The sequence below is a fragment of the Aspergillus uvarum genome (genome assembly GCF_003184745.1).
Source record: "Aspergillus uvarum CBS 121591 unplaced genomic scaffold BO82scaffold_68, whole genome shotgun sequence".
In the NCBI taxonomy this organism is placed as follows: Eukaryota; Fungi; Ascomycota; class Eurotiomycetes; order Eurotiales; family Aspergillaceae; genus Aspergillus; species Aspergillus uvarum.
Genome location: NW_020291365.1, coordinates 1 through 16,692, shown reverse-complemented (window position 1 = coordinate 16,692; position 16,692 = coordinate 1). Strand labels below are relative to the sequence as shown.

Genomic DNA, 16,692 nt, shown 5'->3' with positions numbered 1-16,692 from the left:
GTTCCTCTCGCTTACCTTATCAGTGTCAACTTGATGAATCTGCTACTTTATGCTTCAATTGACCAAATTCCTATGGACTCATAATCTCTTAAGCTCTATACTGCATTACTATAGCCTTTATTTACTCCATACTTCTCCCTGGTACAATCTTACGAACCCTCGACACTAACATCCACCATGAAATTAATGACTGCATTGTCCTTCGTCGCTATCATGTCTCAGCATATCATTATATCGGTGCTCATATTTATCCCTACTCTCGGCAGCCTAGTGGATGCAGTGCTTCCGGAGAATGGTACGTCTCCATGTGGCGACTCTCACAACAATCGTTAACGATGCAAGCAGCTCTCGCAGGCAACCAGAATCGTGCTATGGAAGAGATCGACCTGGCATCGCTCCTTACTCCACGAGTCCCGAAGCAAAAGCCCCTTATACAAGAAGCCCTCACTCTTATCGATTCCATGAAGCTCGCTCCATCCTGCAACCGGCTCGCAGTATCGGAACTCGTCTCATCCTGTCAGTCAATCGGTCGTCGGGCCGAGAAACAAGACACGGATATATACTTGAACCTGGAGCTCGTACGATCACTTTATGCGGCCCGTCTTGCCATTTGTGAGCTCCGAGAAGCTAAGGCAGCAGCACCAGACGCGTGTTCCTCATTGATGATTGGGCCGCCGCAGAAGAGAGGCAGGTTCGGTTTTATTTTCAGCGATAGAATCCGCTTCAGCGCTCCGGACGTCATTCAGAAGCCACACTTGGAGTCTTGCCTGCAGTCGTTAGAGACACGGCCGCAGTGGTGGACGTCCTATAGCAACAGTCGGCAGAATGCCGTGGTAATATGTCAGGCAGCCAGGGATGAGACTGAGAAGGAGGAGCTCCTGGAGCTTTATCGAACTATACTCAATAGCTCTACAGAGCTGGAGCGTGGTCTTCACGAGGCCTTGGAGGTCGCTGCAGCTGACCTTGCCCGTCAGAAAGAATTCATGCAAGCGGTCGGTATAATGAGAAGCAGGATGAGACAAGAGCTGGAAGAAACCGAGATGCGCTTGAGATCGACGATTGACCGTATTTTGCACAGCCTGTACGCGTATGCCGTTGACTCGTTTAAAGAGTCCCTTAGGCCTGCGATTGATACACTGCAGCAAAAGACAGACAGTCTCAAATTCGTGAGTCTGCAATTGCTTGCATGACTAATGCTAAGGTTAACGCTCTGCCCAGAAACTCCAGACTGTTGCTACCGAAGCTGATAAGCTTGGTCAGACACTACACGCTCTACACCAAGAGTCTGTCAAGAGGGACCAGGAATTGGCAATTGCGCAGCAGAAAGAACTACAGACCACCAGGGAGACGGCCCTGGCCCATCAAGAAAGCCTAGGGACACTTTGCCAGGATAATCTGGCAAGACTCTTGGAAGTCGATGCTTCTTTGGTGAGTAACTACTATCAGAGCCTTTCAGTGAGCTGATTGTAATAGGATCTGCTGTCGACCAGAATGGTATACATGTTGCAGATAGCGCAGAGCATGAATGAGGTTTGCAACAACTTTCAAAGCAACAAGGACAAGACTGACTTTTATAGCGCATGCCGGGTCTCCAGAAGGCACTCAATGAGTCCGAGCAACGAGCCGAGGTGCTACATCAAACACAGCTGCAGCAGTACGAGACCCTGCAAGAGGCCTCGCGGTTACACAAGCAGCAACAAATATACTTGAATGGCACGCTGGCCGATCTTGACAGAGCTGCCGTCAGAGCTGCGACAATGCTCAAGACATTCGACAAGATGGGATCTAAGTATTGGCTAGATCTCGTGCGAAAAGTAATTTGCGATGCATTCTGGATCATGTGTAGCGTCGTGCTCCGGGATGTAGTAGCAAGGGCAGTCGCTCTAACTTGTACGGTCTCCTGTCCTCCGCAGTCTTTAAAACGGCGTACTAACGGTCTTTCCCTCTAGTCAATCACTTGTTGTAGCGTGGACATTGACTCTGTCTCATTCGACATCCATCTTTATCATGTGTTTCCTTATTCCTGATTTAATATTCGCATGGTGGAACAACCTAGCGGGTGGTATTTCCTTTCTGCGCTGTAGGAATATACTACGGAGTGCACGATAAGCCACTAAACCCCCCCCCCAATATTCCCTTTGCTTTTCCCAGGTTTCGTCGAACTCTCTGTATTCAGACTTCGATCCACCAGATCATTTAGCTTGCACATCTCTGAATTCGCTGCCTGTTCCCTTCGCTTAGTGCGGTCTTCGGTGAACCAATTCGACTTGCTTGAATGGAATGACGCATGGAGTATGTGGTAGATATTGAGGCGGCACTCAGTTCGGTAGAGAAAGTGAATGCGAAGTGATGACTGGTCTGTTTCTTGGGCGCATTTGTCTCCGGGCCTCGGCTTTGTCCAGGTGCTGTATTGTAAGACAGAGTTGTGTTTCTGACAGGTAACAGAAGGAGGTCAGTTCCTTCAATCTAAGCCAGAATGGGGCAAGGGCGCTGGCCCTGAAGGTAGAGGAAGGTATCGAACCTTTTCTCCACAAATTGCGGAGAAACTGACGATCCCCGGAAAAGTGGATGTGGAGTACGGGGGGAAAGCCTCTGGCCCAACCACAGCCTCGCACTTACTTAGCTGGACCTTCGGCTCCGCTCATCTGCCGGCATTCATCTCTTTCTCTCCTCCAAACACTCCCCACTCAATGTATTCCTCACCAACCAACCCCCCCCCCGGTACAATTTCGGACGATTCTCAAAGCTTGACTGATGAATCTGCTCTGGACGCCTTGAGATCCACATTTGATAGGCATTACTGGTGGAACCGGTGAAGCAAGCAAGTGGAAATGTATCCGAGCGAGAAGGGCTATAAAAGGGGCCCTCGTCTCCTCGGGGGCTTCTTGAATCTATCCTCCCTCGCACTGCAGTTACACTGAGAAACAGATCCGTCAGTATGAGAACATTACACCTTATCCTGCCCTCTTTGGTATTGGGCTCAGCTATTTCAACCCGACAAGATTCTTTCCAAACCAAATGTGCCAAGTTCGCAAGCAAGATTGATCTACCCAATGTGCGAGTGAACATTGTGGAGTATGTGGCCGGAGGAGCCAACCTCTCTATTCCAGACAACCCCGCTACTTGCGGCGCTACCTATCAGACTGTGACGGCCGACTTTTGTCGAGTTGCTATGGCGGTTGCGACCTCAAACAGCAGCGAGATCACATTGGAGGCATGGCTGCCTCGGAACTACACTGGTCGGTTCCTGAGCACGGGCAATGGAGGGCTCAATGGCTGTACGTCACCTCTCTTCTACTTGTTCTGCATCATTCTATTCCTAGGTCTGACATTTTCTTAAGGTGTCGGGTATGATGATATGGCGTATACAACCGGATTCGGCTTTGCGACGGTCGGTGCCAACAACGGACACAATGGCACGTCTGGCGAACCCTTCTATCAACACCCAGAAGTCGTCGAAGATTTTGCCTATCGGTCAGTTCACACTGGGGTCGTAGTTGGGAAGCAATTGACCAAGCTCTTCTACGAGCAAGGTTTCAACAAATCTTACTACCTGGGGTGCTCCACTGGCGGTCGTGAGGGCTTCAAGTCCGTGCAGCAGTTCCCGGACGACTTCGACGGTGTGGTGGCCGGTGCTCCTGCCATGAATTTTGTAGGCTTGACCTCCTGGAGCGGTTACTTCTACCCCATTACCGGAACCAATACCTCAGACAGCTACCTCTCTTCTGAGCTCTGGAGTGTTGTCCATGATGAGATCTTACGTCAATGCGACGATATCGACGGCGCGCACGATGGAATCATTGAAGATCCCGATCTCTGCCACCCGATCATCGACACGATCATCTGCAAACCCGGTTCCTCCTCGACCAAATGTCTCACCGGGGCTCAGGCAAACACGGTTCGCCAAATCCTGTCCCCACTCTATGGGCTCAACGGGACCCTTGTGTACCCTCGTATGCAACCCGGCTCGGAGGTGGGTGCCTCAGCAATCTACTACGGCGGCTCGCCCTTTTCCTACAGCACCGACTGGTACCGATATGTCGTTTTCAGCAACCCGGACTGGGACCCGGCCACCTTCAATCGACACGATATCGCCGTGGCGCTTAAGCAAAACCCGTACAACATCCAAACCTGGGATGCAGACCTGACCCCGTTCCGCAAGAGCGGCGGCAAGGTGCTGACCTACCACGGGCTCATGGACCAAATCATCAGCTCGGAAAACTCCAAGCTGTATTACTCGCGAGTGGCCGAGGCGATGAACCTGCCGCCGGCAGAGCTGGACGAATTTTATCGCTTCTTCCAGATCAGTGGTATGGGCCACTGCGGGGGCGGTGACGGCGCATACGGCATTGGGAACGTGGCCGATTCGTTCAACGGCGTTGCGCCGGAGAACAACGTGCTCATGGCCATGGTGCAGTGGGTGGAGAAGGGTATTGCGCCCGAGTTTGTGCGGGGGGCCAAGTTTGTTGATGGAGTTGGAAGTGGAGTGGAATATACCCGCAAGCATTGTCGCTGGCCCCGGCGCAATGTGTACAAGGGTCCAGGCAATTACACGGACGAAAACGCATGGCAGTGTGTATAGTATACGAAAGGAAGAAGAAATCGTGATGGTGCAGCAGAATTGAAGTCTAGCATATTGGAAGTTACACAAGTCTCGATAGAAGTGGAAAATTTTTAGTCCGCGCATAAATCACGGAAGCCTTGTAGAATGTACAGTGAGTGCTCAAGTAGCACAAGAGCGATCTGAAACAGCATGAGATCATCTTCAAGGTTATGATTTGCTTTCCCCTCATCACTCCGTATTAGGGTTGGTGTTCGGCAGAACCAGGCGGTGAGAGCCAGCAGTTTCCCCTCTCGAGCTTCCTTTGGCTTCGCTGCTGCTCCATCCTCCCCTCCCCACCCCCCATCTCTGGCCCAAGTTGACTCTTGAGAATCACCGCTTCTTTCATCACTCGAGTACATCTTGTATCTTAATCTATGTATGTACTACTACCTCTTCTTGACCCTTCATCCCCCATACCATGAGAATTGTATCCAGACACGAACCAGTCCAACCCAGACCGCCCTAGCAGTTAGTTGGAGTAGCGGCCGCAATGACTCGCTGGGGTCTGGTTCGGTTGGGCTGGGCTTGCCTGCAGACAAACTTGGCTAGTTGGCATGTGGTTCGTCTACTTTTCATCCCAGTTCCAGCTATCTCCTATCGATATCTCAAACCTGTCCACCATTGCTCTGAATACCCTTCCCTGCCGTTGCCCTCCGTTGCCCTTTGTCCCGCATCAGAAAGCTGACTGTTCTTCCCCGCCTCCGCGCGCGGAACTAGCGCTGATAGTTTAGCTAGCCTTAATTCATCGCCCTCCTTGGTTCGAACCACACAAGCCGCCGGAGACCTTCCCAACCTTTCACGGATCGCATTTCCTGTGTCCACCCTTCAGCTTTTCTGCGCCGTGCCTGTGCGATAACACATACACAGACGATCTACATCCATTTTTGCCTTTGGCTATCCATACAACCATATCCTGCGAGACCGAAAACGACAGGCCCGTAAGTGACGTCCCTGCCATGGACGAGTTCGCGCAAACACGTGGAGGGGATGACCTGTTCGACGATGAAATCATCCCTGTCTCTGCAGAGCAACAACAACAACAACAACAACTGCAACTGCAAGAACAACAAGAGCGACACTCCCTACCGGCGGATGACCACCAGCAGTCGTTTGAAGAGAATATCGCGCCTACAACAGCATCAACTACTATCGAGAGAGACGTATCATCGCCTGCGCGGACTGACACCCCGTCGCGGTCACGCGGGGGTGAGCGACGGGGGAGGGGAAGGGGAGGCAGAGGGAGCCGGGGTGGGCGTCGGGGGTCGCAGAATTCTGGCCGGAGGGGCGATTCGAACGTGAGAAATAATCACAACCATCATAACAATAAGACTGCCGCGGAGAGCCCCGTGGAGGGTAGCGAGGACAGCAACAAGAGTCCCGTGGAAGAGGCCACGACTACTACCCCCTCGGCTGCCTCTGGGGCTGGGGCTGGGGCTGGGGCTGGGGCTGCGGAGACGGAACAACCGGCGGGTGAGAAGCCTGCAGCGGAGGGCCCGCGGGTGCCTGCTGTACGTGGGGATCGGAGTGCTACGGGTGGTATCAAAAAGGTACGTTTTCTTTACGGGCCGGGGGCTTGAAGGTGGACTTGAAGCGCAGGGCTAATGGGGTTCCGTTTGTCTGTTTAGCCGAAACTCACGGAAGAGGAGCTCTCGCGTCGGATTGCGGCTGCGAAGGAAAACGCTGCCAAGGTTGCCGCGGCGCACGCTCGGGCTGAAGCCGACCAAGCCTCGTTTCTTGAGAGGGAGAAGGTTGCGGAGGAGAAGAGACGCCAGGAACGGGTACAGCGCCGGGTCATGGATAACGAGCGGGAACGTAACCGACAGCGGAAGTTGCAAGCCTTTGCAGGCCGGGAGTGGGATGCTCAGAAGAAGGAGGAGGATTTCGCCCCGCGCGGTGGGCGTGGGGGCTTCCGTCGAGGTATGCACGGTGGTGTTTCTGGATACACTAGACGCGATTTTGAAGGCCAGCCGGGCGACCAGCCTAATGGTGAGGCTCATGAGGAGTCCCACGGTGACAGTCCTCGAGGGGGTCCTCGAGGTCGAGGCCGTGGGGGTCGCGGCGGGCGTGGCCGCGGTGGTCATCGTGGCCCACGGGAGGAGATTCCCCAGACAGATGGTCCAGCTGAGAACTTGCCAGGCTTGGGTGAGTCGAGGTGGGCTCCTGCTCCGGTGATTGACAACGAGGCAGACTTTCCTGCGCTTCCCGGCAGTGAAAAGAACGGAAAGGACACCTCGAAAGATGCCCCGAAAGAGTGGGTCAAGGAGGAACAGAAGGAAACTCAGAAGGAGGTCGTCCAGGACCCCTCCAATGAACCTAAGGAACTTAAGGAGCCCCCCAACGCCGCAACGACTGCAGTGAACCTGGATCTTCTCAACGTGGACCCTCTATCACCAATGGAGGGGACCTCTTGGGCTGAACAAGTCGAGTCCCAGTGATTCTCTATTTGGGTCTACGTTTTTATTCTTCTCTGGATTCTTGGATTGTTGAAGACCTCCATGATTGATGCATTTATTATAATTCCCCAATTACACTTGCTATTGGCTGCGATTCAGAGGTATTTCTCCTTTCTTGGTATTTTGGATATACCATAGCTGATAGGTTATGATGTGATGTATATATAGGGTGCACACCGCATTAGCTATGGTAGAATTAGTAGATGAGAGCCAAATTGATAAACATCACTTCTACATTTGCTTGTGTTACTATGCGTAGTACATGGCAGGGAACACCAATGCTTGGGGTAAGTGAGTTAACGTGAATGCGAGCGACTGACCCCAAACTTGGGGGTGGCAACCCGGAATGACGTGTGTTCATGATGAGATCACCAACCCTTCATTCATCCACCCGATAATACGAGTAGGGTATATAAACCCAACCCACGAGATTTCGAAGAGTATCAAGGTCAAATCTACAGTATCTGATATCATCTTAACCAGTGAGTCTTCACTTCCACCTCTTCCTTCTTCCGCAAACTATACAACATACAACGCCCAACTATATACCTCCACCGCAACCACCAACTAACTTGAACCAAACCTCCAGCATCACAACCTCACACTCCAATTGCCACATACCGTACATTCCCAACAACAACACACACACACACACACACTTACCCTAATAAACACCTCAAAAGAAAGCCTCAAAAATGGCCTCCAACTCCAACCGTCTCCCACAAGCCACCCGCGGCGGCGCCTCCGCCGAGCCCACGCCCGCCAACAATGCCGGCGGCGGCAGCGGCTGGGGCGACTCGGGCCACCCCAAGGGCGGGGTTTCCGTACGTTCTTTTTTCTCCCTTGTCCCTTTGCCATCCCCTTTCCCCCTGTAGCCTAACCCTTGCCCTGCCACCTCATATATACACCCCGCACCGCCCACCCGCTGACAAGTTGTCGAACAGAGCGACGTCCTCACGGCCCCGGAGTTCCGCGACATCAGCGACCAGAAGTCGGCGGCGGAGCGCAAGTTCCTGGGCCGGTTCGACGAGGGCCACGGCGAGCAGGAGGGGACGTGCGCGACTGAGGACCACAGCTTCATGGAGCGGAAGCCCGGCGGGGCCGGGACGCTGCCGGGCTGGGAGACGATGAAGGATAAGTTGGGATTGTAAGCTCTTCTACTCTCAGGGTAGATGCAGTTGGCCCGAGGACTGGCTGATGAGGCGTATAGTCTCTATCCGGAGTGAACCTCTTTTCTTCTCTTTTCAGAGGTTGTACAAGGCTTGGTTTTTGTCCAGTAAGGTGGAGTTATTTGTGTGGCTTTCTGGGTTGTATTGTACTTCAGTGTTTACTCTTCAATGGGGTTATGAGATTATGAAATGGAATAACATTTATGGTGACTCTGTTGTTTGGTGTTGGGTGTTGATGAAGGTTGCGTCTGGATGGTATATGTCATTGTGTGAAAATGAACGAACTTGTATACATGCGGAAAACTACTCCGTCTTCGCCGTCTTCCCTTTGACGCGGTCCCGGAGCGCAACGAGCTTTCCGCCCAACCGACTCTTCAGGGTCTGCGCTCGCATGGTCGAGGCCTCTTCGGCCGTCACGAAACGGCGCACCAGCAGATTGAAGATACTGCCGAAAGCCAAAGCGATCACCGTGCTCGTCAAGATAATCACGTTGTAGGGCATGCTGAAGTCCGGAGTAGGGAGCGGAAGAAGCAGGCTCGTCGTGCGGATGTAGGTCGGGTGGCTGGGGCCGCCGTCCGCCGAGCTCAGCTTGATCACCGCCGGAGCCACGTTGAACCCGCGGTTGGCGTCTGGGGGATACTCCGTGTACCGCAATATGGCCTTTTCGAAGTCGTACGTCAGCGTAACCGCCGACGCGGCCGGCACGGAGAGCGTCAGCTCGAGCTGGGTCCCGCGTTCGCGATCGATGGCTGGGCGGTAGAAGGTTTCTTTGATGAATTGCGAGGCGGGCACTTGGCGACGCAGCCCGTCGCGGCCCGTGATGGTGGCCTGCAGAGTGTGGACGTAGGGGCGGAGGAACCAGGGCAGCGTCTCGAAGTAGATGAAGTCAACAGCGTTGGTGTCCGAGGGGTTGTCGAAGATGATCCGCATCCCGCCCCGTTCCTGGCCGTGTCCGACGATCGTGCGCTCGGCGCGCAGGACAGGCTCATCGAGCGGAACCTGGGTCGTGGCCTCTTGCTCGGGGATGGCGAGGTCAAAAGGTGTGGACGACTCCAGGGTAAAACAGCGGGTGTAGCCGTCGGGCCTTTTCACTTCCACCGCGCCGTCAGTCGCATGGACTTCGCGTTCGTGTGGCACTCGCAGGCAGACCGTCCCGTCGGTAGAGCCCTCGGTGAGAGGGCATGATCCGCTAATGCTGCGGCCGAAGATCTCAGACAAGCCCCAGCTCTTTTCGGACGTGCTCTCTAGCGGGTAGCAGGTGTCATCGGAGTGGTAAGGCTTGGATGTGTCGCATACGAGCTGCTCGTTAGGCACGGGTCGTGGGATGGGGTTGTCTAGGAGAGAAGAATCAGCACAGGTCGCCATACGCCAAGTAAGCGATACTAACCCCGTGGACGCTTGGACCGGTCGATATCGAGCACAATGTCCACCGACTGATCAATCTGCACAACACAGTCCCCGGCCTGCGTGCAGATCGGACGCACATCCACGGACATGCTCTGCCATGAAGCATCGAATAGCTTGTGCCCGTCCAGAAGACTAGCCACGCCCGCCTTGCCCTTACAAGGAAGGAGCTTCAAAAATGGCGTCAAGTTCTCGGTGCAGACCACCTCACCAGGAAGTGTTCCGTGCAGAAGATGCAGATTATCCGAAGCCGCGTGAGTCCCCATGGGTTCGAACGACACGACCGGCCTCGTCGTTCTGGTCGAGTCGATGAAATTCAACGAGGCACAGAACAGCCCGGAGAGCGATTGGGCCAAGGTGATCCATTTCGCGAAAGCCCTGGTTGATGTCAACATTGTATCCTATCTGTCCGGCCACCCCAGGATGAAACGTACGCTTCGTCATCCACAGCATCAATCCACGCCCACAGCTCCACCCCGGTGCCGCCCTCCTTGGTTCCATTCCACGGGCGAGGACCCCAGCTCTCAGCATCCCATCGACCCGTTGTGAACCGGAGGTGCAGCTCCTTGGTATTGGCGTGGCGGAGGATCTGACCTAGCGCGCGGGGGAAGTAGCGGAAGTGACGCTCGTCGAAGAAGGTCTGCGAGTCATTGCTCTGGAAGTTGAAGGAAGCTAATAGCGCGGATTGCGGAAGTGGTTGGAGGACGAGGCTCTCGTGGTAGTCGGAGTTCGCGGAGGCGAGCGAGGAGAACGCAGCCAGGAAAAGTAAAGAGAGTAGCGAAAGGACAGTCATCACGTCATGCTGGCCGACACGGAGGCGTCAGGAAGAATCCAGTCAAGATATCTTGGTGCACCACCCCTCGGTGGTGGAGTTGCGATGGTCGGCAGCTGCGTTGCAGGTAGGAGATGCAACAAGTGACAATTGCGGAGACACCTGCAGTACGTCAACGACGATTCGGTCGGATCGAAGCCTAACGGTTCAGGCTCTGTTAGAATCAACAGTCATCAATTACCCTTTATATCATGGGAAAAGTATTCCTGTAGTCGAGATACTTAGCGAAGTCATTGGTATAATACCCCAAGGCGAACAGGGGCCCGGAGCTCACATAAGCGCAGCCAACCGCGGTTAGCGCCACGCCCGCAGAACTTCCCGGCCAGAACAGAAGAAGAAGCAGAAGCTCTCCAATTCAAACTCCTTCAAGTGCGATCATCCCTTTTCTCCCCCCCTCCATCCCCTCACCCTCACCCCTCACCACTCTTTCGATCCCAGGCATTAATCTCCCACCATGGCTGCGGAACAAAGAAAGCTGCTTGAGCAGCTCATGGGAGGTACGTCCCCAACAATCCCTTCTCGCGCGTTTCCAGCTCTCTTTCCCTGTCAAAAACCGCAATCCCAGATAGCTAGCTAACCCTCGACACCTTGACTGCTGCAGCGGACCAACTCGTCGGCACAGGATCGCAATCTCGCAATGCGCAACTCGCCATCACCGACCCGAAAGTCTGCCGCTCCTACCTCGTCGGCACCTGCCCCCACGACCTCTTCACCAACACAAAACAAGATCTGGGCCAGTGCCCGAAAGTGCACAGCGAAGGATTGAAGACGGAATACGAGGCTGCCTCGGCCGCGGAGAAGGCCAAGTGGGGGTTCGATTACGATTATATGCGCGACATGCAGAAGTACATTGACGACTGTGACCGCCGCATCGACTCGGCGCAGCGACGGTTGGAGAAGACTCCGGATGAGATCCGACAGACGAATAACCTGGTACGCTGGCTCTCTGCTACTACGCTCCCCCCCCGTTCCCCATTTCCTGAAAATCTTGGCTGGAACACGTGAAACTAATCTTTTCTGTCTTCGTCGCTCTTCAGCTCAAACAAATTGCTGACCTCACCAACACCATCAACTCGGGTCTGCTCGAGATCTCCGTCCTGGGCGAGACGGGCGCCGTCGCCCAGGCCCTGAACGAACTGCACAAGATCCGCACCGCCAAGCACCAGAAGGAGACGTGCGAGCGCGACCTCAAGAACCTCCAGGACACCTCGGGCCCCTCGGGCCACCAGAAGCTGCAGGTCTGCGACGTCTGCGGCGCGTATCTGAGTCGCCTCGACAACGACCGCCGCCTGGCCGATCACTTCTTCGGCAAGATGCACATGGGGTACTCGGACATGCGCAAGACCTTCAAGCGACTCAGCGAGGAGCTCAAAGGCCGGCCCCCGCCGGTCCGGCACCACGAGGACGAGGACGAACGTGATCGTGGCTGGGGTGGTGGCCGCTCCGGGGGCGGGGGCCGCGGGCCTCGCTATGGTGGTGGTGGCGGCGGCGGCGGCTACAAGAAGCGTGGTCCTCGGTGGTGATGATGACGATGACGACGATCATGAAACAAGGAGGAGGGGGTTTGGGATTGTCCTATACCGATTTCTGTTTTTTTTTTTTTTTCTTTTTTTTGCTTCTTGTTCGGCTGTACGCTCTCACCCTTGGTCTTTGCATAGCGTAGGCGTTTCCTTTCACGACCATGTTGGCGGATGTCATGGCTATTTTCTTTATGTCTCAAAAAGATATTAAACATCACTCACCTTATTTTAGCGACACAACAATCTACGCACTGCGGTATAATACCCTGTACCCATCTTCTAGTATCAATACAGATCATGAAGTAGAAATTTTATATCTGACCAATGAGTATATTGTCAAGCGATCGAAGATGATCTGCGGTCTGCCGTACAATCTGGAAATGCATACATCAAATTGGCCTCTGGAGTGACAACCGGCAATTCAGCCAAACCGTAAAAAACATACAGCATAACCATCGCTGGATCAAACAAACAGCCTGCGTGTCTTCACAGAAAAGAAAAAGGGCAAAGAACAAAAAAGAAAGATGAAATAGTAGGAAGAGAACCCCTCCCCATTTTCGCCCAAATACACATTTTAAGAACGGATGAAGATAAGAAAAGAAAAGAAAGACATAGGTAATAGACCTTCGGAAAAAGGGCACAGTGAGACTTGAAACAGCAAGTTCCAACTATGAGACTGAAATAAGAATGTAAGAAAAGGGAGGAAAGGAGAAGATGTTGATGCAGCGGATGAAGAAGAGGAGAAAAGGAAAAAGGAAAGAAAGATGAAGTACTATACAGCAACTTAGTATCTAAGCTTTCCCTCTACCGATTGTTCGGCTGTCCACCACCATGATGTCCATTGGCCGCCGTGACCTTGAATAATTCGTCGGTCAGCAGCTTATAATCTGAACTGGCCTCGGGACGGCGTAGCAAGATCTCCTTGATCACCCCCAGCTGAGAGACGTCGGCGTTGGGGGCCTGCTGCAGCAGTTGCTGGAGAGCCGGAGAATGAGCAGCCTGCGGTCCTAAGACCTGGAGAGCTGCCGCCAGACCCGTGAAGGGGGCCTGGTGGGTGGAAGCTTGAGGAGGGGGATAAGAGGGGTATTGGGTGGTAGCTGCGGGTGCTTGCGGCGGTTGCTGGCCGTAGGGGACGGACGCCTGCGGCGTGGCGGGAAACGATGGTGCTGGGCTGGGGGTGAATTGCGAGGCGTGGCGAGGGGGTGCTGGGGTCAGGAATTGTTGTTGCTGTTGCGAGGCGGCCATGGTGACAGGGCTGGCAGAAGCACCGGGCTCCTGGCTGGTGGGATGAGAGGGCTGGACGGAGGGAGGATTCGAATCGCCTGTCTTGACGGCGAAGACGACCAGGAGAACCCGCTCAGGCATGGGGTCCTCGAGGGTGTTGTTCTCCAACAGCTCGATGAAGTCGGGCTTCTTGGTTGAACCGGCCTCAATCGGAATCAGGTAGGTATCCTTGACAGCGGGCAGTGGGTGTTTGCCTACCACCCCGTATCGGTTGCGGTCCTGGAAGTAGCTGAACAGCTTGTCGAAGCCGGCCCTCTCCTTGGGGTTCTCGGGACTGCTGATCGAGACGACGGTGACATCGGTCGACGAGCTGAATCGCAGACCGCAGAGATAGTTGCCAGCCAACTGAGTGTCGATTCGTCCGTCCACAATCAAGGTCGAGGGAACCAGCTGGCTCCAGGGTATACGCCCGCTGAGGTCGGCGCCTCCTGCGTGCTTCGCCGAAGAGGTGAACTCGGCGATGGTACTCATCATCACCTTGCCATGCCAGATCGATCCTTCGTCGTGAAAATCCTTGGGTGAGTAGGGCGGAGATTCGGGTTCATCGTCCTTGAGCAGCTTATCGATCTCTGCATCGGCCTGTGCCTTGCGTGCTGGTAGCTGTTCGCGGATATGAGCCGACACTTCAGGGAAGACAGGCTCGTGGCTGGTGCCACCAGGTGAGTGTGCCCTCGGAGGGAAGTCATCGCGACGAATGTCCACCCCATCGGGGAGCTTGGACTCATTGGGATGCTTCTGCGCAGCGCCATCGGTCTCGGTCGTCTGTGGCGTTGGACTGGTCGGACTCTGTCCGGCAGGACTACCGTCGGCCTCGGCCAGACTGCGTCGAGATGCGGCCGTGGAGAAGACCGGCTCGCTGGCGGCGGTATGGGTTTCGTCTTCGACCAGTTCTTCACCTTTATGGGTGCGTCTAATGCGCGGCCCTTGTTCTTGGATGATAATGTGTTGACGCTCGGCTTCCCGCTTGATCTCAGCATCCTTCTGCTGGAGCTCCTCACTGGCCATGTCTTGGCTGCTCATCTTAGAGAGGGCATCGGGAAGTAAACTACCTACGAGCAGACGATCCCGTAGAGAAGGGTTCTTCTTTACGTTGAACAGGATCGCCCGCAATTGTATCTTATACGGGTCTGTAGGCTCTCCAGATCCTCCGCATATATTCTGGTACATAGCACTCTCAATCGAGAGTCCAAGCTGCCGCGCAACTTCCTCCACGGTTTTCCCTTTGGGCAAGCTGAAAGATCCTTTCTTCTGGGACTCAGAATTCTGATCTACAAATAACTTGGCCAGGGCACTAGCAGCGCTTCTTCGAGCCGGGTTAGTGGGTTCTTCCAAGGACTTCGTCACGTCTGCGGAGGTCGGCGATAGCGATGCGGTGGAGCCATGTCGAGAAGACTGCCCGGTGGGCTCATCCTTCGCTGGCACCGGTTCTGGAGGAGGTGTTGGCGTGGCGGCTGGCGGTGAAATCTTCCGCTGCTTGGTTTTCGGTTCCTGTCAAGATTAGTGTCAGTCAGGCGCGGCCAAGCCACAAAAGAAACAGGCTACGTACAGCTTCCGCGGCTGGAGCATCTTGATGCTCCTCGAGCTTGCGTTTCTGGGCGCTTGCTGGTGGAGCCTCAGGAGTATGACCATTTTTCTCGGGAGTTGGCTCCTTAGCGGGAGTTGGCGCCTTAACAGGAGATGGCTCCTTAGCAGGAGATGGCTCCTTAACAGGCGCGGCAGCCAAAGCTTCGGTAGCAGGAGCTTCGGCAGCAGGAGAAGGAGAAGGAGCAGAGGCAGGAGGCGGAGCAGCAGCAGCAGCAGCAGCAGCAGCAGGCGCAGGCGCAGGCGCAGCCACGGGGGCTGGGGTAGGAGTAGGGGCAGGTGTTGTCGACGTTGCTGCGCGAGCTGGAGTGCTCGTTTCAACCTTGGCCTCACTTTGGCGACCTCGTCGGCCGCCCTTCTTGCCCTTCTTGCGCCGCGAGGCCTTCTTCTCCTCCGCTTCTATGCGTCGCCGTTCGGCAGCTTCTTCCCATGGTTTTTCGCCCCGCGAGATCTTCTCCAAGAGGACCGGATGGTTCTCAGGCTTGCACTGCTCGCAAAAGTATTCATCGGGCTCTTCTCCCTTGGCGAACGTCAGACCCATACAGTCGTTGTGTTGCCATGCCGAGCATCGATCACAGCAGATCATGTCACGTTCAACATCCTCCTCCTCTTCATATTCACCGCAGATACATCGGATAATCTCTTCCTCTTCGCTAGGAGCAGGTGTCGGCTCCACGGACGGCTTCGCGGGTTTCTCCTTCGATTGAGCTTTGGCTTTCGTCTTCTTCGCCGGCGTCTCGGTGATCATGTCGAGGTTCTTGTGTTGGCCTTTGGTCGAGCGACCAGAGCGTCTTGGTTCATCTGAAGTTCTTTGTTAGCTGCTTCCAATTCGTCCCATAGTTTTTTTTTTTCCAAGCTTGCCTGCCACCAACACCGCCCACCGACAGTGTTGGCTCCGGTAGGAAAAGATGGGTGGAATACGATAGCTTACCAGCCATGATGGGAGTAAATGACTGAAGTAGGTTTTCAAATTTCTACGGCGCGAAATTGTTGGCGTAAAAGGAAAGTAGAGGGCAGGTAGATAACGGGCTGGATCCAAAGTGTCCAAGGGGAAAGTTGCGCACGCCACCCAGATCACGGTTCTACGGCATCAGAAGAGCTAAAGCAATACACAGAGAAAGGCACTGGCGACTGGCACTGCTGTGCGGTCCGCGCAAGTATTACTCGATCTTCTCCAAGCTCCAGCGACTGACTTAATTAGAGGCGAAGGGGCGGAATATTCCGGGGAGTCACCATCCGTGACAATGGGGAGAGGAGGAGGTTTGATCAACAACCACAACCGGTGTCGCGCGCAGGATGCTTGGCGTGGGCGGGGTTCGCGCGAAAAGTGGCTCAAGCCTCACGGGTTATTTAGCCGTGGAATCGTGAGCTGCGAGCAGAAAGTGCGCAGGACGTATTGCACGGTGGCAATTCTTGATGAAAGGTGCGCGCAGCGAGAATCAGCCGGGGTCGATGGGAGATGAGGCAGAATGATCTGAGGTTGGGAAGAAGAAGAGGAGACTGAATGTTGTCGCGGTCGAACCTCCTAGGCTGCTGATTAAGTGAGCTAACTAATAACGTAATCGGTAAGCGAGCGACGCGCGCAAGCGAGTGACGCACCTCCGCCCGAAATAAACCATGGTTGAAAGTTTGAAGCTCTATAAAGCCACCAAAACATGTATTTTTATATTCAAACTAAATACAAACACGATTTGGACACTGTAATCGTCTATGTCCAATAATATGACAGTCACTGCAGCGTGGGGGCGCCCGTACGCGGCGTTGCAGTGTCTCTGGTTTGTTTAATGTAGGTCCAGTCTGTATAGTCTCTTCCACCTGATTCCTGCTTTGTACAAGTGCATGGCCT

At 54.4% G+C, this 16,692-nt stretch overlaps 7 protein-coding genes across 7 annotated transcripts; 5 read left to right on the top strand and 2 right to left on the bottom strand.

The window, feature by feature from the left end:
• Positions 1–461: 461 nt before the first annotated feature.
• On the top strand, positions 462–1,949 carry BO82DRAFT_293752 (putative nuclear membrane fusion protein Kar5; the record flags this gene model as incomplete). The annotated part of the gene is made up of 4 exons (XM_025631800.1): positions 462–1,166; positions 1,219–1,428; positions 1,474–1,530; positions 1,578–1,949. 4 exons carry the CDS (start codon positions 462–464, stop codon positions 1,947–1,949), a joined length of 1,344 nt encoding a protein of 447 aa, XP_025487607.1.
• An 809-nt stretch (positions 1,950–2,758) lies between these two features.
• faeB-2 (putative feruloyl esterase) lies at positions 2,759–4,667 on the top strand. The gene is made up of 2 exons (XM_025633676.1): positions 2,759–3,278; positions 3,342–4,667. The coding sequence occupies exons 1-2, from the start codon at positions 2,939–2,941 to the stop codon at positions 4,580–4,582; spliced, it is 1,581 nt and encodes a 526-aa protein (XP_025487606.1). The 5' UTR covers positions 2,759–2,938; the 3' UTR covers positions 4,583–4,667.
• A 246-nt stretch (positions 4,668–4,913) lies between these two features.
• On the top strand, positions 4,914–7,220 carry BO82DRAFT_423600 (uncharacterized protein). Its single transcript, XM_025640252.1, has 3 exons — positions 4,914–5,162; positions 5,335–6,150; positions 6,229–7,220. The coding sequence occupies exons 1-3, from the start codon at positions 5,094–5,096 to the stop codon at positions 7,036–7,038; spliced, it is 1,695 nt and encodes a 564-aa protein (XP_025487605.1). The 5' UTR covers positions 4,914–5,093; the 3' UTR covers positions 7,039–7,220.
• A 480-nt stretch (positions 7,221–7,700) lies between these two features.
• Positions 7,701–8,399, top strand: BO82DRAFT_358241 (uncharacterized protein). The gene is made up of 3 exons (XM_025636232.1): positions 7,701–7,880; positions 8,001–8,203; positions 8,267–8,399. Exons 1-3 carry the CDS (start codon positions 7,752–7,754, stop codon positions 8,280–8,282), a joined length of 348 nt encoding a protein of 115 aa, XP_025487604.1. The 5' UTR covers positions 7,701–7,751; the 3' UTR covers positions 8,283–8,399.
• Positions 8,314–10,642, bottom strand: gpi16 (GPI-anchor transamidase subunit GPI16). Its single transcript, XM_025641065.1, has 3 exons — positions 10,064–10,642; positions 9,613–10,007; positions 8,314–9,559 (listed from the first exon to the last, which is right to left on the bottom strand). The coding sequence occupies exons 1-3, from the start codon at positions 10,420–10,422 to the stop codon at positions 8,529–8,531; spliced, it is 1,785 nt and encodes a 594-aa protein (XP_025487603.1). The 5' UTR covers positions 10,423–10,642; the 3' UTR covers positions 8,314–8,528.
• A 183-nt stretch (positions 10,643–10,825) lies between these two features.
• BO82DRAFT_319611 (LUC7 domain-containing protein) lies at positions 10,826–12,089 on the top strand. The gene is made up of 3 exons (XM_025632682.1): positions 10,826–10,958; positions 11,063–11,394; positions 11,499–12,089. The coding sequence occupies exons 1-3, from the start codon at positions 10,916–10,918 to the stop codon at positions 11,982–11,984; spliced, it is 861 nt and encodes a 286-aa protein (XP_025487602.1). The 5' UTR covers positions 10,826–10,915; the 3' UTR covers positions 11,985–12,089.
• A 499-nt stretch (positions 12,090–12,588) lies between these two features.
• Positions 12,589–15,937, bottom strand: BO82DRAFT_178819 (putative PHD finger domain protein). Its single transcript, XM_025630403.1, has 3 exons — positions 15,778–15,937; positions 14,812–15,647; positions 12,589–14,753 (listed from the first exon to the last, which is right to left on the bottom strand). Exons 1-3 carry the CDS (start codon positions 15,782–15,784, stop codon positions 12,786–12,788), a joined length of 2,811 nt encoding a protein of 936 aa, XP_025487601.1. The 5' UTR covers positions 15,785–15,937; the 3' UTR covers positions 12,589–12,785.
• Between the last annotated feature and the right edge of the window lie 755 nt (positions 15,938–16,692).